The 25,243-nt window shown below is 40.6% G+C and overlaps 1 protein-coding gene across 2 annotated transcripts in view; it reads left to right on the top strand.

Moving 5' to 3' along the window:
• Nucleotides 1-25,243, top strand: part of LOC101663479 (tubulin-specific chaperone cofactor E-like protein) — a 171,084-nt gene that overhangs the window by 24,561 nt on the left and 121,280 nt on the right. For both annotated transcript variants that reach the window (XM_045295117.1, XM_004716268.2), the window contains exons 2-7: nt 1,442-1,601; nt 3,412-3,551; nt 7,821-8,002; nt 9,267-9,523; nt 10,935-11,061; nt 14,548-14,664. In XM_045295117.1, the coding sequence (XP_045151052.1) occupies nt 1,469-1,601; nt 3,412-3,551; nt 7,821-8,002; nt 9,267-9,523; nt 10,935-11,061; nt 14,548-14,664 (956 nt within the window). In that variant the 5' untranslated portion in view covers nt 1,442-1,468. The remainder of the gene's footprint in view (nt 1-1,441; nt 1,602-3,411; nt 3,552-7,820; nt 8,003-9,266; nt 9,524-10,934; nt 11,062-14,547; nt 14,665-25,243) is intronic.

Genomic DNA, 25,243 nt, shown 5'->3' with positions numbered 1-25,243 from the left:
CCCCTATCTGCCACAAATCGGACTTTTTTTCCGTTTGGGAAGTTGACGGATGTCCAGAATGAGGTTTGTCATCAATTGACATTTCACTTTTTTGGAACAAGAAAACAACTCGTACACTTGAGTTTTCCCCATAGCACTGTCCTTGTAAGCTGTGTTCAACATTACAACATCACAGTTTCTGCGGCATTTTTCCCGAGCAGGAAACAAAATTTCACCGCTGTTCCCTTAAATCAGCCATCACAAAAAACGAGATTGCATGAAACTGCTTTCACGAAAAAGTTCACTGTGACCAGAGAGATGCTCCCCAGGAGACACCACTGGGTGCACGAACTCGCAGCAAGTTGCTCAGTGTTCACCCAGGGGGATGCCTGCCATGAACGCTCTGCTGCACCGTGCAGTTCTGGTTTTTGGAGGGTACTTCCCTTCGTATTCCTCGATCCTGTGGAAGAAGAGGAGACTGGATCTTAAGGGACAGCCAGAAGTTGCTATCATCTATCACTCATCAGAATGGAGTCCCTGCATGGTACAAGCATTCGGCTGCTAACTGAAAGGTGGAGGATCAGCTCCACTCAGAGGCCCTTCAGAAGAAAGGCCTGGTAATCGCGAAAAATCCATCACTGAAAACTATGAGTTACAGGTCTACTCTGACACACATGGGCTGCCATGAGTTGTTTACTTGATACACCGATTTTTGTAATCAGCAGAATGATAAAATTGATTGATTTTGAAAGAGGAAAATAGAGATGTGTGCATATAGGAAAGAAAAAAATGCCTTTTTTGAAGTAGTATATTAAAAAGTTAGAATTTCTCAACGGGTTTTCTGAATTTGTGTTCTCTGGGGAAAAAAAGTGATTAAAAATAGATTGTCTAAAACCACCAGAATTAGATTACTGACCTGTCCACTTTGCTCTTTTGGATTTTATGTTCTAACCCTTCTCCTTTTAATTTTGTTGTAGTTGTTAATGATGCTAGAATTCTTCTGTAGGCTCTTCATGTTTTGTTCATCTCTGTTCAAGTGTAAAACATCACTTTTCACGTTATTTGTTTAGAAATTTGCAAATGTAAGTAAATGCATATATTTAAAGGATTCCGTTCTGTTGTGACTATTTAGTTTGATATTATCAGTCTACAGCTCCTTTTATTTTTCCCTGCTATAACACGAGCAATATGTGCCAGCCAAAAGTCTTCTGGTTATTTTTGCTGGGAAGTGATTTCTTCCTCTTCTAAATTTTGTAGTTTTTACAATCTTTATTGCCACTACCGTGCGCTAAATAAATGATACCGTAATTAAATAAATATCTTTGCATATTTAATATAAGGCCCCAATCACAGTACAGGTTTCTTAAAGCAGTGACTGTGGTTCGAAATGCCTAGCCTTCTAAATAATTGGGCCTCATTAAGTATTTCTTTTGTGAGTCAAGTAATTTTTATGATTTCTCAGTTTCTTGTAGAATTTTAGAAGGCAAAGATGGATCAACCTAGTGGGAGAAGTTTTATGCAAGTGTTATGTGAAAAATACAGTCCTGAGAACTTTCCTTACCGCCGTGGGCCTGGGATGGGAGTCCACGTCCCAGCCACACCTCAGGGCTCCCCTATGAAAGGTAAGACAAGTGGGACCAACACCATGCATTTACTGGAGCCTCCTTGAGCAGTAGGAACCCGGGGTGGCACAAACACGCATGCGCTAATTACCACGTGAAAGATGAGTGCGGCCGACCCTCTCAGAGGAGCCACAGAAGACAGACTGGGGCTCTGCTTCCAGAGTCAGCCTTGAAAACCCGGTGGCACAAGCCTCCTTTACACACAGGGCCTTCATGACTTGGAATCGATGAGACAGCAATTAGCAACCATGGCAACACTAATGGGCTTAAACCTAAGTGTTTTTGCTTTATTTACAAATTATGTTCTCTATTCTGAATGATTGGTTGAATAGTCTTGTCCTCTTCCTGCGGTTTCAGGTTCATTAAAGAACCTGGCAGGAACTATTTACTTCCAGGTTGGTCAGAAGGCATTTTAGGTGTACTCATAAAACAGTCATATTTGCGTGATGATATTTTAAATACCTGTTCTTTCAGTGTACTTGGAGGGTGCAGAGAAAGCAGTTCTTGGCCAACCTGTGCCTAAAGCCTAATTGGAGTACGAGATGCTCGCACTTAGAAAACTATGACACCAGGTAGATTGTGTTAAGCCAAATGAATAGCACAAGGCTTAGGAAAGAAATTTAGAGAGAATTAATTAATACTATCAGGAAAGTTTTCAAAACCGAGACTTGAACTAGCCTTTCATTAGAGAGGAGACAGAACATTTTAGAAGAGGATTATAATGAGCTAAAACTAGAAATGTGTAAAGTGAGTTTTTTGTTTGCCATTTAGTTTAGTGTTGCAATTAACAATCCTTGAAAGGAGATCTTTGTAACTGTGTGGACTCAATATTAAATCAAAGTTCTAGTAATTCCTATGTCCAGTGGGACTGAGTGTTTTTTTCTCAGTACTACTTCCTTGTGGTAATTTGTTTGTCAGAGTTCATCCCTTTTGGAGACATTTCGTACCGGGCAGCACTAAGTTGAGAACTATATAGCTTAAGCCTCCGTTGATAAAATATTAGCCCCATAATGAATCCCTGTGTTAGGACATGGATGTAGAGTGGTTGAATGCTCGTGTGTATCCTTTTTGTTGGAGGATATTGCCACATGTATTCTTGAACCTGGCAGCATCTGCTTCCTCGCTTTTGACTGAGTTCATTGAATAGTTGGAAAATTCTAAAACACTTAAAAAACTTTTTTTTTTTTTTTTTCCAAAAAAAGCTTTTTTCATAAGGGACAAATTGGGGAAATTGGGGATGATTGATGGACAAGTATGAGAAGCAGAAATGTAGTTTTTTTTAAAAATGAGGCACTTAAAGAGAGAAAATATCTTGAATGACAAGAATTTGAAGGACAGAAGTAGTGTAGCAGATAGACTATATAATTGTGATAATTTCAAAGACAGCAAAGGGTGAAGATAAGCATCAGAGAGCAAAGATATATCCAGATACTTTTGAACTAAGGAAAAGACAAATCTGAGGCAGTGGGAGTCCAGGCATGAATTGGCATGGATCTAATGTTCTGATGATAATGTAGTCTGATGTTCAGCTCATGGCTCGGTTGTTGGCATTGTGATCAGCAATCCTGCTGGGAGTTAAACCCTGAAAGACTTGGGTGGGTACCAGTCCAGTGCTTCCTAATCTCCCCAGGGCCGTATTTGGCTATCTCCCCGTAGAAGTACTCGTGGATCCCATTATATCCTGAAATATTCAAGCCTTTATACAATTTTGCACAGTTTGATTTTTGCCTCTTGACGATTCCTGGGGGGCTGAACATATGGAGACAAGAATTAGCTGACATAGACAGTGTCTTGTTTCTCTGTGATTCAGATCGCCTCAACCTTCCAAGTATACTGGTGTTGAACAGCTGTGGAATAACCTGTGCAGGAGATGAAAAAGAAATCGCTGCCTTCTGTGCTCACGTGTCAGAACTAGATCTTTCTGACAACAAACTTGAAGACTGGCATGAGGTAAAGTTGTTAGATTGCTCCGTCTAGGTGAGATGCAGCAATAACCCAGTATTCTTATTGTTCATGCTGATAAGAATTCTGGCTCGCATTTGAAATTCTGGTTATCTGTCTTAAGATAATAACTAAAAAAAAAAAAAGGTAATAAGTGACTGCTTCAACTTTATTTCTGTGGTAATTTTTCAGTTAGCTTTGTTATTGTAAAATGTTTCCACATTGTCAAAAGCCCCAGCGGGTTATTGAGACTAGAGAGGTTTTTTAGTGGTTTATACTTCATATGTTCATTTCTGCTGCTACTTCAATAGTGATTAATATAAATGGACATACCATCACTTGAAAATAAAACGAGGATGATAGAAGTGTATTCTTCTTATTGAAGCTTATTCCAAACATCTTAGAACTTTTTCTTTTATTTTTAAGTCTCTGTGGCGGTTTAATACAAATAATGTCTTTTGACCTTAGTGAACTCTGAAACAAATACACAATTACAACATTCTTTTACTGTTCTAACATTACTTACTCCATTTTAACACCAGCCCTAAAGAACAAAGGGAAAATCGTTCTCCCCACTCAATTTTCCTGTCTTAATGGAAGCTCTTATTTCTTGCTTAGACTATTTAAAAAGTTTTCCACTTTTTCCTGCTTCTGGTTTTATCCTGCTCCCGTTAAGCTATCTTCCTTTAAGTTTGCTTCTCATTAGGAACATGGTTATGCCACTTCCTGGTAGATGCCCTTTATTTGCTTTTCATTGCCTAGAATCTAAGGCAGTGGTTCTCAACGTGTGGGTCCCAACCCCTTTGGGGGTTGAACGACCCTTTTAACAGGGGTCACCCAATTCATATCAGTAGCAAAATTACAGTTATGAAGTAACAACAAAAAATCATTTTATGGTTGGGGGGTCACCACAACATGAAGAAGTATATTAAAGGGTGGCAGCATTAGGAAGGTTGAGAACCACTGGCCTAAGGTCTGAACTCTTTAAGAATGGCTCTTCATCATATGGCCTTTGTTAGCATTTTCTAGAGCTTTATTCTCATCCTTTTATTCAGCCACATCCTTTTATTCATGATAAATCTTTTATTTATTCTGAATCCACTGCTCTTCTTCCCTGCTTATCTGCTTGGTCACTTTTATTAATCCTTGAAGACTTGGTCCAAGTGACTATTGCTGTGTGCAGCTTTCCCTGGCTCTCACTCTGCAGAACAGATTATCCTACAGACCTGCTGTACGTGGTGTGGGAAAAGGTTTATGGTAAAATATTCTTAATCATTGGCTTACTTGACAGTTTTCCTCCTAGACTGTGAGTTTATTCAAAATGGAGATTTTTTTTTTCTCTTTATCACTACCACCTATCATAGTAGGCACTCCGTTATTTGTTGAATATATTAATGAATAAATGATTGTATCTCAGGATTGATCAAGGGTTCTTCTTCCAACTTTTTCTATGATCTTGAACAATTCATTTGATCCACTGGCACTTCAGTTTTACTTGTCCTTAAGGCAGGGCTGCTGATAAAATGAATCATGGAAGCACCCTGTAGATACTTGAATTCTATATGAATTCTAACACAGCTTTCCCGTTGAAGAAAAATATATGTATAACCTCACTTCCTTTAGCTTATCTTTATTCATTTCATAGTCTTTTGGTGCTTTGAGACACAGTTGGTATTCATGCTCTGTCCACAAATGCAAAATAAGAGGTAAATCTTGAGAAATCTCATATTGTTTTTTAAACCCTTAAATTATCACTTTTAGGTTATTACCTTTTTTTTAATAAAAAGAAACTGTAGAAGATTATGGTTAGCCAGGGGGTTATTGTCTGCTTTTGTTAAACTGAGGGGTTACTATAAGTGGCAGTTCTTTTTGCTTTCCTCACAGCGCAATTCCCCTTCTTCCCTTTCAGCCCTTCGCTAGCCGTCATCTTCTGTATGAAAGTCCTTCGTCTTGTTACTGTTCAGATGGCAAAGTAGCAGTATGGGGCTGGGCCTTATGTGAGGAATTAAATTATCTCATGGTCACAGACTGCACTTTAAATCCTAGTCATCTATCTTACGGTGGGCAATACCCTCTGATCCGAAAAGACATCAAGCAAGCGATATGTGTAGACTGATGTAAGTTCCTTATTGGTATTTAAAGAATATTCCACACTTCACGAAGCCTAGTGTTTTTTCTCCAAAGCTTGCTAATGTCTTCATTTGTAAAGTTAGAGTATAAATAGCATGTGCTTCAAAGGGCTAGGCATGAAATAGCTGAACTAGGGTGTGCAAGGACTACTTCTAAGGTGTTTCTCTGAACCTTCTTGGAATTAAGCAACTTCCAACTGATGTTAGAGCACCTGAACTGAACAGTACTTAGTAGCTCTGATTTGAAGTGATGATAGCTTTTCTTTCTATCCAGAGTTCTCAACCCTTGTTGTCCGAAAACTTTACCTGTGGCACTCTGAAAAGAAACCGATATCAGGGTTCCCACCTTGAAGCTTGTTCGACCTGTGGAGCTCCTGATTCAGTAGCTTATGGTGGAGTCTCGGAGCCACAGAAATACATGTTGAAGTCATAGGAGAGAATAACTTTATTTTGGAAGTTCTACCAAATGGCTGTGATGTGAAGCCAGGTGCACACTGAAAAACCAAACCAGTTACCACTGGGTTCATTCTTAGTCATGGTAACCCTGCACGACAGAACGGAACTGCTCTTGAAGGTTTCCAGAGTGTAAATGTTTATGGAAGCAGTTTGCTGCACATCCTTCTCCTATGGAGCAGCTGGTGGGTTTGAACAACCAACCATTCTATTGGTAGCAGAGTGCTTTAACCAACATGCCACCAGGTGCCTTATTATACTATTTAATAATAATTACATCTATTGAATGGTTTTGTGCCTCTAATTTGTTCAGTAGAAAGGTGAGTTGTAAAGATTGCCCGTTTCTGAAACCGTGTATAGGGTCTCTGTGAGGTGGGGTGGACGTGATGGCAGTGGGTCTTTGCAGTAGTGAAGGAGCCCTGATGGCCTGAAGGTTAAGCATTGGGCTCTTAGCAGGTTGGCGGTGCAAACCCACCAGTCACTTCATGGTAGAAGTTGTGACAGTCAGCTCCCTTAAAGAGTTACAGCAATGGAAACCATGGGGTGCCCTTCTGCTCTGTCTTGTCTCGGGTCACTCTGAGTTCAAACGGACTCGACAGCAGTGCACTGTTTGCACAGTAGTGAACTAGGTAAGTACTGTCACAACGTTCATCAAGTTTACCTTCTGTTTGTCATGAAGAAAGGACAACGGGTGTCAATTGCTGTACTAAGTGCTTTCCATGTGTATCATTTAATCTTACCAAGAGTCAAATAAAACAAGTGATTCTGATTTTAACTTCCCCGTTTTACAAATGAGAACACAAGAGTTTTGGATCATTTATAAGTTGTGGTATTCTGGGAAGAATAATGGCTCTGACTAATAAACCCCATATTTGGTTGTTTTGACTGTGAGACCTTAATCAAATTATGTAACATCTCTGAGCTTCAAGTTTCCTCATTTATTAAAATGAAAGTCGTGTTATCTTGCGAGCTGTTTTGAGAGTGTGATAGAATGCGCGGTATCAGAGACTAGTCTACACAGAGCACATAATAATGGTCTGTAAGGCTCACCCCCCCTCCCACCAAGTTGCTAGCGAAATTGTTAAATTGATGGTCATGTTTTTTTCTTTAATTATGCAGCTATGGGTCCTTTTTTTTTTTTTAAGTGAAAATATTTTACCATTAGCACGTCTTTGAAACAAGCGGAAACTGTTTTCAAAGTGATCGTGACTGTGCACAGTGCCTCATGCAGTGCGTTTTGAGCACTGGATTGTTATCCAATGGTCTTCAGTAAACCTTTAGTTGGCCGTGATGGTCATTCTGGGATGGGGGAAGTGGGGAGACAAGGGCAGTTCTAGGGACCAATCTCAGCCCCTTAGCGGTTGTGGCCTAAGATGTCCGCTGAGCTTATATTTCCTCACGTATCAAAGAGCACATCATCACAGGAAGCAGAATCAGCACCCTTGGTGAAGGCATCGCAGGGAGTCTTTCTTGTGGACTATTAATTATCAAGGTCGATGTTTTCTATGGATGAGATTAGACTATCTGCCAAGATTTGTGGACAATGGCTTATGCCTTGTCAGGGCCCTCAGTGAACACGATTCCCTAATGTGACGTATTCTTTGCCGGGCGACCCACCATTTTCAGGCTTTCAGGAGTGTGATTGCTGTCTAAAAGCTTGAATTGTGCCTGATGTGCTTTTCTTTTTTCTCCCCAGGTCAGTAAAATTGTGTCAAATGTTCCCCAGTTGGAGTTTCTAAACCTGAGTTCCAACCCTCTGAATTTGTCGGTTTTAGAAAGAACATATGCCGGGTCCTTCTCTGGGGTTCGCAAACTTGTCCTCAACAACAGCAAAGCTTCTTGGGAGACAGTCCACATGATACTTCAGGAGTTACCAGAGTAAGCCCAGAGAGCATGATGGAGAGGGGGCCCTGTTGCCATCTTTGTAAGAGATTACTTAGAATGCCTGCTGAGCTCCCATCTCAGAAATACTAGACTTAAAGATTGAATCAAGAATGGGGTTAGGAAAATGCATTTGTTAGACTGATGGTGTTAGGGTAATCTAGTAGCATTTCCATTGGAATACTGTTTAGGTGTTGAGTGCCACCAAGTTATAGGATATGTCATCATTTGGCTAGAAATACTCCTGAGAAGTATTTATCACTTCTAGATCAACCCACCCTTTCTCCATTTTAATCTTCTGATTACCTGATTTAAGAATTTTGCCTCATTAGTCCTTTTCTTTGAGAGAGGGGGGGAAAAAAGTCATAAGTAGCTATAAAGTACATTAACACTTACTTGATTAAGTGTCTAACTGGCCTGATGGGAAGATGAATATTTTGATATTTTTTTCAATAATTAAAGCAAGAAATCTTATTTTCATTTGTCAGTTTAGAAATGTTTTCTCTATTTTGCTTTAAATTTTATTTACCAGTATAGGCACATAAGTGTTCAAAGGGGAGAGTTTTTAATCTGAAAGTATAAAATCTCAAAGCCCATGGGAATTTGGTCTGACCTAACTCATTTTAGTTTTACCCTATTAAGACTGGTTTCCTGCGTGCATCCTGCAGCAAGGCCCAGGGTAAACTTTGCAACCCCAGTTCCATGTACTAACTCTGTGACCTTTGGTAAGCTGCTTCTGTGAGCTGTTTCCTCATCTGTGAAATGGAATAATTGTATCTACCTTGCGGAAATAGAAATAAAATTATCAAAGCAACTGGCATAGGGCCTGATCAAAGTAGGGAATTTAATAAATGGTAGTACTATTTCCATTTCTGAACATGTATTCATATGATTTCTGGAGTTTTCTTCCATCTTCTCTCATTTTATGCAAATTCACCCCTCCTTCTAGGACATTATTGTAAATTCAGTTTCATTCTTATATGAAACTGCTACTGTGCTTACAATTAGTACTGCTTTATCACTCAGTTTTTTAAGCATAAAATTAGTGTTGACCTATATTGTCCTTCTGCTGTCCTGTGTATTTAAAATGTTCTCTTCTGGGCCATATTTTAAACTTTTAGAAGAAATCTGTTTGTTTCTACAAAACCTAGCAGAGACTCTTATACAGTAGGCACTGAAATATTTATTAAATGAGTGAAAATAAGTACAAAGTAGACATTTAATTGCTTCCACCAATGAAATATTTCCCTTTTCTCTGCAGCTTGGAGGAGCTTTTCCTGTGCCTTAATGACTATGAAACAGTGTCTTGTCCTTCTGTTTGCTGTCACTCTCTTAAGCTACTACATATAACAGACAATAACCTCCAAGACTGGACTGAGATACGGAAGTTAGGAGTTATGTTCCCGTCCCTGGACACCCTTGTCTTGGCCAACAACCATCTGAGTGCTATTGAGGAGCCCGATGATTCACTGGCAAGGTTATTTCCCAATCTGCGCTCCATCAGCCTGCATAAGTCAGGTTAGTGCAGTCTTGTCCTCGTTCTGCATGCAAGTTTATCATGGAGTAAAATGAAGGTGTATTTTCTTTTAGTCATCTCTCTGTAGGATGAATGCTCAGTGGTGATGTGGACATGCCTGTTGATTGAGTAAATTTAAGGCATTTTCATCAATGTGCTGATAAGTATTCCGTGGCTTAGCGTAATGTCATATATAATTTGTGTACTAGAGGTGTCATGCTTGAAAGAAGTGACATGAACCTGATAAAGCACATAGTAAAAGGCAGAGTGAAAAGAGGACAGAGAACTACAAACCAGGTTGGGACTCAGGTTGAGCAGTCTCAGCGTGCCCCGTGTGCCCTGCCACATACCCCCTTTACCTTTTGGGGATTTCACTGGGAGGGGTGTTTTTAGCCAGTTTAGCAACTACATAATAAATAGCTAAGAACAACTCCCACGTTGTAGCTGCAAAATCAAACTTTAGTTTTATTCACTATGGCTTATAAATATGGAGGAAATAAAAAGTTCAAGCCAGCGTTTTTCATAAAGAAGCTATTTATTTCATACTTTTATACCGTTTGAGCTAACCCTTTTCTTCCTCCTAGATGGAAATGCCTCTCTGAAGGGAACAGGATTGATGTGGCTTGGGATAGTCACATCAGAGTCCCCATAAATTGCTTCTCTGCCTTTTCCCTTGTTGAAGGTTGATAGAAATAGGAAGGGACTCTCTTGTACTCCGAAATGGATGTAAGGCGCTGCAGAACTGACCGGCTTCATTATTCTAGGGACCTTTCCCTCTTAGTGCTCAGTATTCACTGGGCAGACGCGTTACTCACAGTCCCGGGGAGAGCTTCATTTTAGTATTAAAAAGCCTTAGCGTGCTGCATGGTCTCCCTACTCAGAGGTCTGGTGTTTCGTTTTGTTTTGTTTTTAAATATGAGTTTGAATTGGTTTTCCTTGTACATCAAAATGAGAAGAACTTGAAAAAGAGGTGTTATAACTTTGATACTACTGGCCTTGCCCCACTTGAGAATGAACTTATCAACTCTGATTACTCTTTTCTTTATGATTAGATAGTTAAATGAACTAAGGTGATCCCATTAGTATTTTTTGTGTAATGTAATTATGGAATCCATTGTGTATATAATAACCATTGTGTATATGATGACCTTCTTTGTAAACACTTTTGGTCGAGCATAAGTAAGCAAATGATTGGATGTTGGAAGTAAGGCTACTGATCCGCTAGGGGGATATTCTTTGTATTTTACTGTATTTCACTCTTTCTTTGTACAAAAAAGGATTTCCGTTTCTGTAGCTTTCTTTAAGATCATTTTAACATTTGAAAAACTATTACTTGAAGTAACCTTTTGCTATGTTTTCTCTTCTAATTTTCTTTTTTCTGGATTTACTGAAATGCTGTATTTCCCAAACTAGGTTTGCATTCTTGGGAAGATATTGACAAACTCAATTCATTCCCCAAACTCGAAGAAGTGAGATTATTAGGAATTCCTCTTCTGCAGCCATATTCCACTGAGGAGCGAAGGAAGTTGGTGGTAGCCAGGTCTGTGGTTTGTCAGCTCTTTTTTTGTGGTGCCTTGTTGTTTCCTCAAGGAGCCCCGGTGGCACAGTGTGTAAGCACTTGGCTGTGAACTTAAGTCAACAGCTTGAGCCAGCAGCTGCCCCGTGGGAGAAAGAAGGGACAGTCTGCATCTGTCATGACCACAGCCTTGGAAACCTGAGGAGCAGTTCCCTTCTGTCCAGAACCCGCTCAGAGCAGTGCGATTAGTGTCTCTGTAAACAGGCGGACCTCAAGCGATTCTACCCGTTTGATTCCAAGCCACTGTAACAGCAAAAACTCACACTAACCCTAACTGTAGCTTTATGAAAAAGCTTGAGGTAATGTGAGAATTACCAAAATAATGGCACACAGTGCATAGGCTATTGGGGAAAATGGCACTGATAGGCTTGCTCAATTTAAGGTTGCCATAAACCTTCAATGTGTAGAAAAGTGCACCATCTGTGAAGCAAAATAAGGGGAAGTGCGGTGCTGTGCAGGGCAGCACCCTGTGAGCTTATCCATCTCTGCAGCAAACTGCGAGGAGAAGCCATTCTGTTGCTCTGAAATTGGCCTTCCAGGGGAGCGGATAGCATTGATGACTGTATAACCCCACTCAAGGGGAGCGAACAACAGAATTGTATGAATGGATGTATTGGATTGTGTAAGATGTGGCAAAAAATAATAATCATAATAAGGGTTCCCTGGGGAATGGTGGGGGAGAGAGGGAATAAAGGGGAGCTGATATGAAGGAGTTCAAGAAGAAAGAAAATGTTTTGAAACTGACTGTGGTAGCAGTTGTACAATCCTGCTTGATGTGATTGAACTATGGAATGTGATATCTATAAGAACCCCCCCCCCAAAAAATAAACAAATAAATAAAAAGAACTCCCAACAAAATGTGTTTTTTCTAATGGCCTTCCAAGGCCACTGAAAACCAATTTTATTTTTATGTTTTTTGATACAAATATTTTACATCCTCTTTTGGATGATGAAGAAGATTACATATAACATAGAATTTCTTCTATTTAAATTATCCTTATGTTTTCTTTAATGTTGACCCAAAATAAGATACATACCAATTGCATGGAGTTGAGTCTGATTCTCAGTGACTCCACACGTGTCCGAGGAGAACTGTATTCCACAGGGTTTCCCAGAGCTGAGTGTTTGAAAGCAGATCAGCAACTCTTCTTTTGACAGTAGATTAGCAATTTGAACACCTAGTATCGTGGTAACAGCCAAGCGTGCTAACTGTTTGCTCTCCCCACTACCCCTAGGTACTCCACTGAAAGTGTCGGCACTTATAAATGTGGCGCTTTCATTGGTGTAAACTTAAGGGAGCTGCATCTGTGGTTTCTTCTTTAATGCAGATTAAACTAAATATGGCCTCTGTTACTGTTCTCCTCTTCCTCTACCCCTCTGCCTTTCTGGCTCAGACTGCCCACAGGCTACCGACATGGTCCCCAAGTACTTATTTTAATATGAGCCTTTAGCAGGAATACAGTGTTGACTATAACGAAAGAGTCGCAGGATTGTAATTTGTTCTCTCTCACTACACGTAGCAGCTTTGGTAGGAGAACAGTTTAAGGTTCTTTAAACCAGAATATGGACATTCTAACCAACTAATGCGTAGTAGATCCTTCATGCTTCCCATTAACATAACCTCAACACTTCGCTGGAGAAAAATTAATTTCAAGATATTTTTCTTCCAAGTCTTATGCTAGGCCTTATATTTTATTTATGGAATAGTTCTTTATAGAAAATATAGTATATTAATTCTTGAACTGTGCAATACTAACTTCTACTGACATCTTTCTAGACCTGTATTGTCTTGGGTGGTAGCCACGAGCCATGTGTTGGCATTGAGCACTTGAAATATGTTTTGTTTGAATTAAAAGGTTCTACTATGAGTGTAAAATATGAATTCAGAAAGTATTGCTACACAATTATGGACTCCTTTATTAAATAAAAATCTCAGAATGTGCAGCTGTTGTTTTTCGATAAAGCCTCCATCTAGGTTTGTACACTTCTAAAAGCAGTGTTTCCATCCCTCTAATCCTCTGAGGAATTCTGTGCTCTTAGACCATGACTAAAAAGCACCTTTGCCATCTTCCAGTTGAGCTTTTCTACATCGGATTGTAGAGTGGACGAGGCAGTGGTTCCCAGTAAAATCCTGTAGGACAGCTCTTGCTGGCCGTGAAGAATGAGCGGGTGCGCAGTCACCATGGGGAAAGCGTTCCTCAGTGCAGCTGTCCTGGTCTTTTTTCTGACCAGTGCAATGTTGTTTTCTTCCAGCTTCTTCCTCGTAAGCCCCAATGAGCATTCTGTGTCTTTTGAGAAAACCCATCAAGATTTCCTTTTTGGGGTCCTAAAGAACAGCCACCACAGCTTCTTAAGTTAACCTCTCTGCCTTGAATTGAACTAGCCCCAGAAGAGCCCCTCAAACTCCTGGATTTGATTGGACTTCCATCTTTCTAAAAGGGTTGATTTAAACATTAGTTCTTAGAGATAGCTGGTCTTTGCGTAACTCCCAGTCAACCAAATGCTTGCTGAGGCCAAGCTGCCCACTTAACCTATGCCTGTGGATCCATGTGAGGGCCTCAACTCAACAACTGCCACTCCAATGATAATTCAGTGGTCCAGACGTCAGCCACAGCTTCTCATCTGTTGAAGCTGACGATCTTTTCTCTCTCTGCTCACCTTTGAGATCTTCCTGTCTTCTGTACAAAGATTGATCCATCTAAAAACTGTTGTTTTTCGTGGGGCAACATTCTTACAAACTTGTTATGAAGCTACAGTGATTTGGGAAGATTTCCACTTGAGATTTGTTAAAAATTTTATATTAGCTCTAACCTCAAACTTGGTTATTGTTTTTATCTCCATGGCACAAAAAACAATTTTGGGGGGTGGGGAGGGAGGGACAGAGGAAGGTACCCTAATAAGACTAAGCCAGAGCATGACTGAGAGAGCTTGTCAGCAGTCATTCCCTGATGACAGACATGTTTCACCATGTTTTGCTCTGAATAAGCCTGCACATAAAATGAACCGAGGCGCCAGTCACAGTACTTTTTCTTGTCTGCACCAGATTTTGAACAGTATACGAAAAAAAAAAGACTATTTCATTAATTTTAATATTGATTTCCTCTTGAAATGACTGTATGCTGTTTATATTGGATTAAGTAGTCATGGTATTAAAATTAATTTCACCTGTGTTTTGTTGTACTTTTTTTGAATAGGCTATTAGAAAATTTAAGATTACATTCATGGCTTACATTATACTTAAGTTGGACAATGCTAGTCTAGAATCTTCGTTCAAGTGGTCAAGTCTGATTGTCTTTTAATACCATTGTTAGTTTATACCAGCAGTTGTATATAAGCAGAGCTACTATATCCAACATATTGTTTTGAGAGAGTAAGACTAGGACTCAAACCACTGATAAATCTGAGAGCATTATTATTTTATAATGTCTTCATTTTGGTTTTGACTTACAGATTGCCATCAGTTTCTAAACTTAATGGCAGTGTTGTTACTGATGGTGAGCGAGAAGATTCTGAGAGATTTTTTATTCGTTACTATGTCGATGTTCCACAGGAAGACGTGCCGTTCAGGTAAAAACCCTCCTCAATGCACTTTATGAACTGCTGTTCAGTAGCAAGATCTCATGATTTGTTCGTGGGTTCTTCTTGGAAGACTGACTTTAAGCCATACAGAGGAAGAGGGAAAGTGGTGCAAAAGTAAGCCCGTTTGCTCTCACTTTCCACAGTGCAGTTCCTCTCGCCTTGCGTGTGTACTAAGAATGATTGAGTGAGTCTTTGATTGCTTTCAGTTGTACCCACTCTGTACTCCAGTTCATTGATTCCTCTAGACATGGCTCTCTCATCCCCAAATTGGGTCTGTTTTCTCACATTATGTCTACTTTTAGGATATATGAAGTTCTGTCATTTGGAAGGAGGATTCCTGGTGGTGTAGTAGTTTAGAGAACATGGGAAAATGTCTTGAAAGAATATTAAGGAAATTAGGACAATTTAGTTTAAAGAGAAATGCTGAACACTAAATTAACAATTCAGTAATTTTAAGTAGGTGAAAAGTTAATAAATTGCTTGGTAAAGAACCACCTGTAATACAGGGCTTGTTAAGCCATTGTCACTGTCACCTTTTTCATCCAAGAAATTTGCAACATGGGCAAGTGCTGCCAGAAACACCTCCGATTCATGATGCATTTGACTTTGAACTTGTTTTTTGTGGTTGTGCATTCAGAAACCTTGTACTGTAGTCAGATTTTTCATGACCCCCACTTTCTGTTAAGACCCAAAGTTTAAGAAGCTTTGCTTTAACGTTTTTAAAATGTTAAAGAAAATGTCGTAAATATAAACCTAAAAACTAGCCCTGTTGCCATTTTGACACATAAACATGACTGGGCAGCGTAGAGGTACCTTTATTTGGTGACTGGTCAGTTCGAGCTGCTGACTTTAGTTCACAGGCAAGCGTTGTCCTGCTGCACCAGCAGGATTACTTATATATAAGTAAATATAAATATATAAGAAAAAATAGATATATAAAGTAAATAAAAATAAACCATATAAGAAAAAGATTCCTCCAAAATTAAGTTTCTAGGTCTTGATAACAAAGATGTTACCAAAAATCGTGTAATTCCAATTGATGTGTGTATGGATTGGGATAACAGTTGTATGAGCCCCTAATAAAATGTTGAAAAAAAAAAAAAAAGATGACAGAAAAAAAAAATGAAAAAAAATCGTGTAATTCTTTCTGTAATGACTACGAATAATGTGATTGTCCATTCAACAGGAGGTGTTTTAAACAAATAAATCTTGTCCTCTGGTTACAGATCTTTGGGATTCTGATTTTGAGCACATTGGTTCCTCCCCCCACCCCGCCCCGCCCCACCCCACCCACGTTTTCCATGATCAACAGACTTTGTGGGAGTCTCAAGTATTGCTATATAACACTTTATGGTTGTATTTTAAAGACTAAATGTTAAAAAAAAATAGATAAGGAATTTGAAGATAATCTTTACATTTTTGCTAATAACAGCTAGGTGGAGAGAATCAAACTCAGAAATAGTTGATTAAATTATGTCCAATTGTTTTTGTATTTGTGTGTGTGTGTGGGGGGGGGCAATGGCTTAATTTATATCATTTCATTTGATTCAGCCAGCATACTAATTGAAGAATCTAGCATATAAATGAGTATTTCCAGAATAAGTCACCAGTGCAGTTTACTTAACATTCAGGCTGCTACAAGCACTAATATATCTCTAAATAAATATCTATTGAAACCCACCCCCTGCCATTGAGTTGATTCTGACTCAATTCAATAGCTACTCCATACAGGGTTTCCAAGACTGTAAAGCTCAGCTGAAGCAGACAGGCTCATCCTGCTCCCACAGCTGGTGGTGTAAACCACCGACCTTTGCTTTAGCAGTCCACTGCTTCATTTCTGCCCCTTGCTGGTGGGATTTCCCTACAGTACATTTGTGCGTCTGTACTTGCATCTTAAAGGGAAGACCTATTAAGTCAACCTTGCTTAACTCTGAAGAGCAACTGTTGGAAGGGCGTTGTAAAACTAAAGAGAATTGTGAGGCAGGCTGTAGAACCAGCCTTAGGCAGGAAGCAGAGGAGAGAAGAACAGCCAAGTTTTTCACTCATTCTGCTTCAAAGCTTGCAGCTGCACAGTCACATCTAGCCAGTTGCTGCAATGGTGCACTTTACCGCTGGCCACTGGCAGCATGCCCTTAGACAGCTCTGCTCCCATACGTGCTGACACAGCGGTCTTTGATTCATTCCCCAGAAGTCAAAAATCTGTGTGGAACCAATTAATTGGCTTTGTTTAGGACATACACTCACTCAGCTTCCCAAGAAGAAGGGTACTTTCTATTCGATGTTGGCTTCTGTACTCGGAGGTAGAATCTTGCTTTCCTAATATTAGGATTGCACCCTACAAATTTAGCAGTTCAGTAAAAATAACTCCTATAGGCAGCCACTGAGACTATCCAACACCTGCACATAATTTTTCTTCACAGTTACAATTTTGAAAAGTAGATTCCAACCTTCCCTGATGTATTCCAGGTACAGTGAACATATCCACTTGCTTCCTGAAGCGCTGTAACCCAGAGTCTTGTCAGTTGCTGAATCTAGTTCTGAATTTTGGAGTTTTTAATGGTATCGCTCCATCATGTTTGTATCCCGAAACCTTTTAACTCAATTATAAAATGCACTCCCCAACAGACCCTTTATGAAATAGCAGGAAAATAGAGAAGAAATTAAGATTAGTCAGAATTTATCGTGTGACCTTTGGCATTTTCAGCTTCCCTTTTCTACACCCTGCCCCTTTCATTTGCTTTCAGCTAATGTTTTTTCAAAGATCCTTTTATTGGGGCTCTTACAGCTCTAATAACAATCCATACATCAATTGTATCAAGCATATCTGCACATATGGTGCCATCATTATTTTCTAAATATCTACTTTCTATTTGAGCCATTGGTATCATCTCCTCTTTTTTCCTTCCCACTATCCCTCCCACCCTCGTGACCCCTTGATAAATTATCATTTTTATTTTCATATCTTATACAGCTGCTGTCTCCCTTCCCCTGTAGTCTCTGCTGTTTGTTCCCCTGGTAGGGGCGGGCAGCTGTGGGTTATATGTCGATCATTGTGGTCAGTTCCCCTTTCCTCCCCACCTTTCCTCTACCCTCCTGCTACCGAGACTCCCATTTCTGTTCCTGAGGGGTCTATCTGACCTGGATTCCATGAGTCGTGAGCTCCTATCTGTACCTGTGTACATGCTCCAGTCTACCCCGTAGTGAAAGGCAGGATTGGGGTCATGATAGTCGGGGGTGAGGAAGCCTCAAGAAACCAGAAGAATATTGTGTGTTTCATTGGTGCTATACTGTGCACCATCCCTTCCTTGTGACCCTTCTGTGAGGGAATGTCCCATTGTTTACAGATGGGTTTTGGGTCGCTGATCCGATCTCCACCTCATTCTCAACAATATCTTTTGTTTGATTGTTTGGGGTCTTCTGATGCCTGTTGTCTGATCCCATTGACACCTCATGATCGCACAGGCTCATGAGCTTTGTTGCTTCTCTGCTAGATGGCCGCTTGTTTATCTTCAGGCCTGTAAGACCCTGGACGCTGTATCTTTTGATAGCTGGGCACCATCAGGTTTCTTCACCACATTTGCTTGTGTATCCATTTTGTCTTCAGCAATAGTGCTGGGAGGGTGAGCATCACAGAATGCTAAGTTGTTAGAACAAAGTGTTCTTGCATTGAGGCAGGGCTTGAGCAGAGGTCCACAAAGTCCATCCACTACCTCAGTGTATTGCCATATAAATATATGTACATAGGCCAATACTTCTATTTTTACGAAGCAATGTATTATATATACTCCTATGTTTATACCTCTATGAATAGTTTTGCTTCCTAGACCTTTCCTCTGTTTCCTTTTACCTTCCTCCTGCCTCACCATCACTCACGCCCTTCTTCTGCCTCTTAGTAATTCCTCTTAGCTAGATTGCTGTTGCGCCAACATCCCCAGGATCTCTACGTCCTCCTTGTTGATTTTAATTCCGTAGTTGTTCCCCTGTCTATGGCGCTATTTGCTCACTGCTCCCTTCTCCCACCTCCTCCTCCCCCAAGTGGTGCTTAATTGGTTAGGGATTTTTACCTGCTGAGGGAGAACTAAGCTTTTTTTTTTTTTCTGTACCATCTGTACCCTTGGTAATATCTGTATGTAGTTTCAGTAGTATTGCTTTAATGTGTGTATATACACACACACACACACACACACACACACACACACACATTCTTTTTTTAAACCAGCAGGCCCGATAATCCCAGGAGACACTGCCAGGGATAAACCTGGGCTCATCTATATTCTGTATTATTTATATTTTTTCCCCTTGGCAATCACAGATGAAAATGATTTTTCCCCCTTCTTTGGCCAGTGGGGATAGAGGTGATTCCCTAGTGATTTTTAAACCTGAAGTGGGTCGTTAGAAGTGTCATCTTCTAGTTCATTGCAGTCATCGTAGAATGGTGAAGACTTTCCTGTCGTGGTTTTAACCCTCTAAACCTAGTCATTTCAGGGACTGGAAATGGAGAAATGCTGTACTTCCTGGTCTTGAATTCTCATTGTTCTTTTCTTGGCTGCATTCTCTCAATACCCAAAGCATCATCTGTGATGGACACGTCTTAACCATTGCCCACAGGTTATTAGTTGGACTGCTCCTTGTAGTGGTCTGGAGAATCCCTTCCATGAACACCAACACTCAGTGAGCCTGCTAGGCCAGACCAATCCCAAGTTGCTTTTCATTGGCTGAAGGACAGTTACGTATAATCTACTCATTGGTACCAGTTTCTTAGTGCAAACTATAGAAATCAACTTCTTTAGCCAATTTAAAAAAGAAAGGAATTTGGGGTGTGTGGGGGGGAGTGACTACTGTGGCACTCATAGAAGATTAGAGAATTAGGCCAAGAAAGGATTGATGGGAACAAGGAAGGTTTTGGTATCCCACCATACAAAGTGTATTTCTGCCCTGGCTCATTCAACAGTCCTCCCAGCTGCTGACCTCCTTGTCCACAGACCTTTACAGCCCTACTTTCCTGGAGTCGCTTACATCTGCTGTGTAACATCTCTGTTAGGACTCGCACCATTGCATTACTCTCCAAAATGTAAAGTTTCATGTCCTGTTAGACCTGCTTATGACACCTTCCCATGTTCTAGCTTCCAGTGAGGGGGAAAAGTGTATCTGCTACTCTTCAGTTTCTATAGTAGGACGTGATTCTAACCCCCCATATATTTGGGGTTTTTCCTAAGTCAGAAGCATGTTAATATGGACAACCAAAGTTGGCATATATCACTACAGCAAGCATTTCCTAGAGCTTTTCTTTAAGATGCTCCAGTGGAATTATAGGAGCCCTAATGGTGTAGTGTAGTGGGTTAAGCATTGGGCTGCTAACCTTGGTGGTTCAAACCTACCAGCTCCCTCACAGAAAAATAAGGCTGTCCGTTCCTGTAAAGATGTACACTCAGAAACCCTAATGAACAGCCCTACTCTATCCGATAAGATTGCTATGAGTTTGGTTTTGGTGGAATTACCCATTTATTTGGCAGACACTTTTGAGCCCTCATACTGTATCAATGTCAGACACTTAAATAAGCACTGTCATATAATGAAAGGGTGCTGAAAAAAGGCATAGGAATTTGTGTTCATCTCTCTGAATAATTCAGTATTTCATTCAGAATCACATTTAAGCTTTAGTCACCAGGTAAGGTGAAGTTGTTCATTTATTTGGGGCACAACATTTCCTTTTCATTTGACCAGGGAACTTTTGCCAGTGGTTACCTTGATTGTCCTATAATTACCAACTTGTGCAACAATCTTCCCTTGTTTTTTTGGTTCCCTAAACATTTCCTCATTCTTTGATTTTTGCTGTCTAACATCAGTTAAATATGCCTAGCTCTACTCAGCATGAACATGAGTGAGAAACATTAGCTAAAATGTCTTTGAGGGCAAGAATACAAATACAAAGGGCTTTCCAAAAGTTTCTGGGAAAATTTGGTTAGCTACTAATTCCATTTTTCCACAAAGTTTGAAGCCCCTCATACAGAATCATAATCAGCTGGATGCCCTTGATGGTGGCAGATTTACTTTGTGTGAGTCGGTTGGGTTATTCACACATAGCTGACTCCGTGCGACTAATCATATTGGAGGCACAAACTTTAAGATAATACAGAGATTTAATAAAATCAAGCTCTAGTTACCTGAACAGAATAAAAGGTTTAGGGGGCTAATGGAAGACATGCCTATTAAGAGTTTTATGATTTCTTACAGGTACTCAATTATCCTTTTTATTATCTTCTGTTAGGTAAAATAGGAGCTTAGCCCTTCTACTGTGGACATTTATGATAAGAACAGGCTAACACAAAAATCTGCCCAATAGGCCACATATTTCATGTTTATTTACATTGTGAAATAACAGAAGAGGAAACTTCGTTGCTTTCAGATTCTTAGCCTTTAAACGTCATCATGTTTGTGTCTGCAGTCAATAGACTCTTTCTTTTAAAGCTTCCATCTGTGCCGTGTCTCTTAGTAGCTGGCACTGCAGTGGTCTGTTATTTCAAAATAAGTTGTGTGTGCTGCAGGTGGCTGAAAAGATGTCCTCACTGGGCTGGTCATATTTCAATTATTAAACTCTCTTGTCTTACCAGGAGAACTTCTAGATTCTGGCTGGGTTTCAAAGGAGAGTTTAATTTATTTACTCAATAGCTACTATGAACCTGGAGGAACTGCCAGAAACCTAGCGATACAAAGACAAAAATGGTCGTGTCTACACTCTCAAGAACCTTGCCATCTAGGCTAAGCTAAGCAGTATATTTCCTTTGCTGGATCCTGCCCAGGTTCCCAACCTCTCACATTTGAGTTATCCCTAGATGTAGTCTTTTGATTTCTTCTCTTCTGTGTTCTTACCCTAGATGCTTAAATTTGGTCCTACAGCATTAGATCCCTCCTTATATGCTGTTATCTGCTAAACAGCAGATGTGAAGTACATACATCTACTCTGAGCTGCCCTCAATTTCTGATTAGTATGTTTAACTGCCAAGTAGGCATCTCGACCTGGGGGTCTAAACTGTGTGGCCAAAACAGAACTTTGGATTCGCTCTGTTACCTCTACTTAACGTTCTTTCCTCCAAACATTGCCCCACCTCCATTCCTCTCTCTAGTTGCTAACAAAAATTGGAGTCGTCCTTGAATTTTTTCTTCCACACCTCATATAAGAGGGGGCTTTAACAAGTTGGTGGGAAACATATTCTTTTAATTCCATGTTTCTATGAACTTTTTAAAGCCCATCATATATCTCATCTATTATTTCTGTCAGTTTTACTTTAAAAAAACAGAGAATCTGGCTACTGCTTACCATTTACATTAGTCGGTCAACAAGGAGTCTTGCTCAGGGCTTCATCAAGGGGCCCTGGTGGTATCGTGGTTGCACATTGGGCTGTGATCCTCAAGGTTGAGTTGGAGACCACTAGATGCTCTGTGGAGAACAGATGGGGCTTTGTATTCGCTCTAAGAGTGACAATCTCAGAACTCACAGGGGCACTATGAGTCGGCATCAACTCAATGACCTTCACCAACTCTTACCTCTATTATAGCAGCCTAACTCGTCTCCCAGAATTCACCTTTTCTTTTCACTAGTCTATTTTCCACATAGCAGACAGTTTAAGAAATAGGTCATATACTTCCATTACTCAAACACATTCCATCAAGCATACTCTCACCTCAGGCCTTTGCATTACTGCCTGCCTCTACTCCCCCCCCACCACACACACACACACCCTCTCTTTGGAGTGCACTATGGTATCTTCCTCGACTCCCTCGCTAACATCTCACCAGAATTACAGTACTCACCCTGATCCTACTACCTAATAGCCTAGAACCTTCTGCACCTATTGTTATTATTCTTCCTCACTTCTGAGAACCTGATTTAGATGTCTGTCTTCCCCCAGTACCTGGGATCTTTGAATCATAAATGTGGACGTTTTATGTTGGTAGGTGTTTTGGTGGTGATATTCTTACCACAAATGGCGGGGTTAAGGTGAGCAGAGACCGCTCTTGTTTGTACCTTGCTATATCATCAATTCCTAGATAAGTGCCTCGGAATATAGTCAATTAAGTGTCTACTAAAATGATTAAATATTTGTGTTATGCTCTGGGAGTGTGAAGGAGAGGGGTATTTAGCTTTGCTGGAAGAGATGATACTTTCTAGAAAATCCTGGAGTTTATGTGGTCGGGGTGAGGGGAGGATATTCCTGACAGCTGTGAGTAACGTGAGAAATAACGGCATGGAGCTATGAGATGGCTCCTAAAGTGTAATCAGCTACCACAACCTGACTCAGTGTAAAGTGGAGAGCAGGCCATGGAGGCAGATAATGCTGGGGAGGGAGGAAGAGACGAGCTTGCTTGGGCAGACCTTGGCGTGGCATGCCGAGAGACTTGAATTTTATCTTGTTGGCATTCAGAGATCATTGAAGCACAAATGTTCCCAGTGAGGAAGTTACATGATCAGATTGTGTTGAGGAGACACTGAGAGAGACCTGGAAACCTAATCAAAGCCGAGCCATTAGTAAAGGAGGCTGTGCTTAGTGGAGATCAGGGTGCCTTTTTAGGGAGGCACACACATCAGGGCCAAGTTTCACTGGAGAGTTTGAAGTAGTGCTCCGAAAGAGCACTGTGAAGTGCTCCTTTGTTCCGATACGTACAGCCCCGGTTCCTCTGAGTACACCACAGGGAACAGTGGTGATGCGGTGGTTAAAGTGCTCAACTGCTAGTTAAATCCAGCAGCCACCGTGTAGGTGAAAGATGTGGCAGTCTGCCTTTCTAAAGATGTGCAGTTCTGGAAACCCAGGGTAGAGTAGCTCTGAATTGGGATGAGCTCTGGCAGTGGTTTGGTTTTGGAATGCCTATAGGGCAGGTCAGAATTGACTCAGAGGCAGCAGCTTTTTTGTTTAGATCGTTTTGTGGAAGTAGCAGGAGTCCTTGTAGGACACAGGGAGCCCTGGTAGTACATTGGACTGACCCTGGGCTGCTAAATGCAAAGTCTGTTATTCAAATCCACCATCCACTTCACAGGAGAAAGGTGAGGCTGTTTGCTGCTGCCCTAAAGACAGGCTCAGAAACCCTACGGAGCAGTTCTACTCTGTCCCATAAAGTTGCTATGAGTTGGAATTGACTAGGCAGTGGAAGTTAGGTCTGTGAAGCACAGCTAAGCGCTTCACTACCATCCACAGGGTAGACATTTCGAACCCATTTTAGGGGCACAGAAAGATCACCACCTTGAAAATCCTGTGAGTTCTGCTTGCACACATGGGGTCGACATGAGTTGGAACTGACTTGATGGACCTAATGATAATATTATTTAAAGAGAAGGTACCTTCACCTTTATGAATTGTGCGCACATGTAATATTTTTGTAATGCCCTTTATCAGATGTCTGTTCATGTTGCCTGTACTTACCAGTTTTTGTTTACTTTGTGTTTTCATCAACTCCATTTCTTCACAGTTACTAAATTTGAATTGCTTCTTTGGTATTTCTTTAATACACTGTCCTTTCCAGGTAGTTTTAAAGACAGAAGAGAAAACTCAGCAGTGCTTCTCTCAGAAATCAACACGTGCATCCTTGAGGGGCACTGGTCTCGTGCTTTTTCACTATATTAGGGGGTGTGAATTCACTGGTTTGGGGTGTCTCATGTGTTCACACTTTAACATTTTGCTTTTCACAAAGAAGCATCCTGAGAGACAAAGCCCCAGTTAACGTGAGAGAAGGGGGAAACGCTACTCTTGTCAGAAACTGGGTGGCAAAACTGTAAATAGGTTTTTTTAAAAGAATTTTCTCCACCTTTACTCTTCTTTGGTCTTTCACTTTCTTTTTGTCCCAAGAAGTCCCAGCCCACGCTCTGGGAAATCCTTATTTATGCGGTAAAAGATTTATATAGAAATTCCTTAAATACTCATTTGCTTGTCCTTGGAGGTAGCTTTTTGAGATAGGAAGAGTATGTTTTTTCTTGCTGAAGACTAATGGCTTCTATGAATAGAACTGATTGTATCTTCATGTCATTGTAAGAGCAGGGCAGCAGCCTGCATCTGGACACCACCCCCCGGAGAAGGCTGACTTTGTCTTGGATGCTGGAGAAATCTAAGTGTGCTGGGTCCCTTACCTCATATTCCTTCCACACAGAGGGCCTGCTGTTGTGAAGAAACATTCCTACCTTTGACAGGAGTCTCCTGGGGTTCTCCATATTGCCAGGCTCCATCATCCTCTGACAGGGCCAGTGACACAGCACTACTCACATTAAACCCTCAGTCTCAGGAGGAACAAAAGGGGCATTCTCCCTAGTGGACCACGGAGAGCCTCTGAAATGTTAGCTTCCCCCTGTAGCTCACACCCTTTGTCATTCCAATGACCTTGGACTCTATTTTGACTTCTTGCCATTTTCCCAGTCCAGCAGAAGATAGACGACCCTTCTAATCCTGATTGGAGTTTTATATGAGCATTTGAATATGCCTGCAAAGGAAAGGAGAATGAGATTCAGCCCTCCAAAATCATGTTCTTGGATGGAATTATCTTTGGTATCTGAACTTTTGTTTCAGCCAGGTAGAGAGCCAAT

Source organism: Echinops telfairi, unplaced genomic scaffold (assembly GCF_000313985.2).
Source record: "Echinops telfairi isolate 266 unplaced genomic scaffold, ASM31398v2 ScPeMD7_5167;HRSCAF=5991, whole genome shotgun sequence".
In the NCBI taxonomy this organism is placed as follows: domain Eukaryota; kingdom Metazoa; phylum Chordata; class Mammalia; order Afrosoricida; family Tenrecidae; genus Echinops; species Echinops telfairi.
The sequence above is the reverse complement of the archived record's forward strand: the minus strand, read 5'-3'. Positions and strand labels throughout refer to the sequence as shown.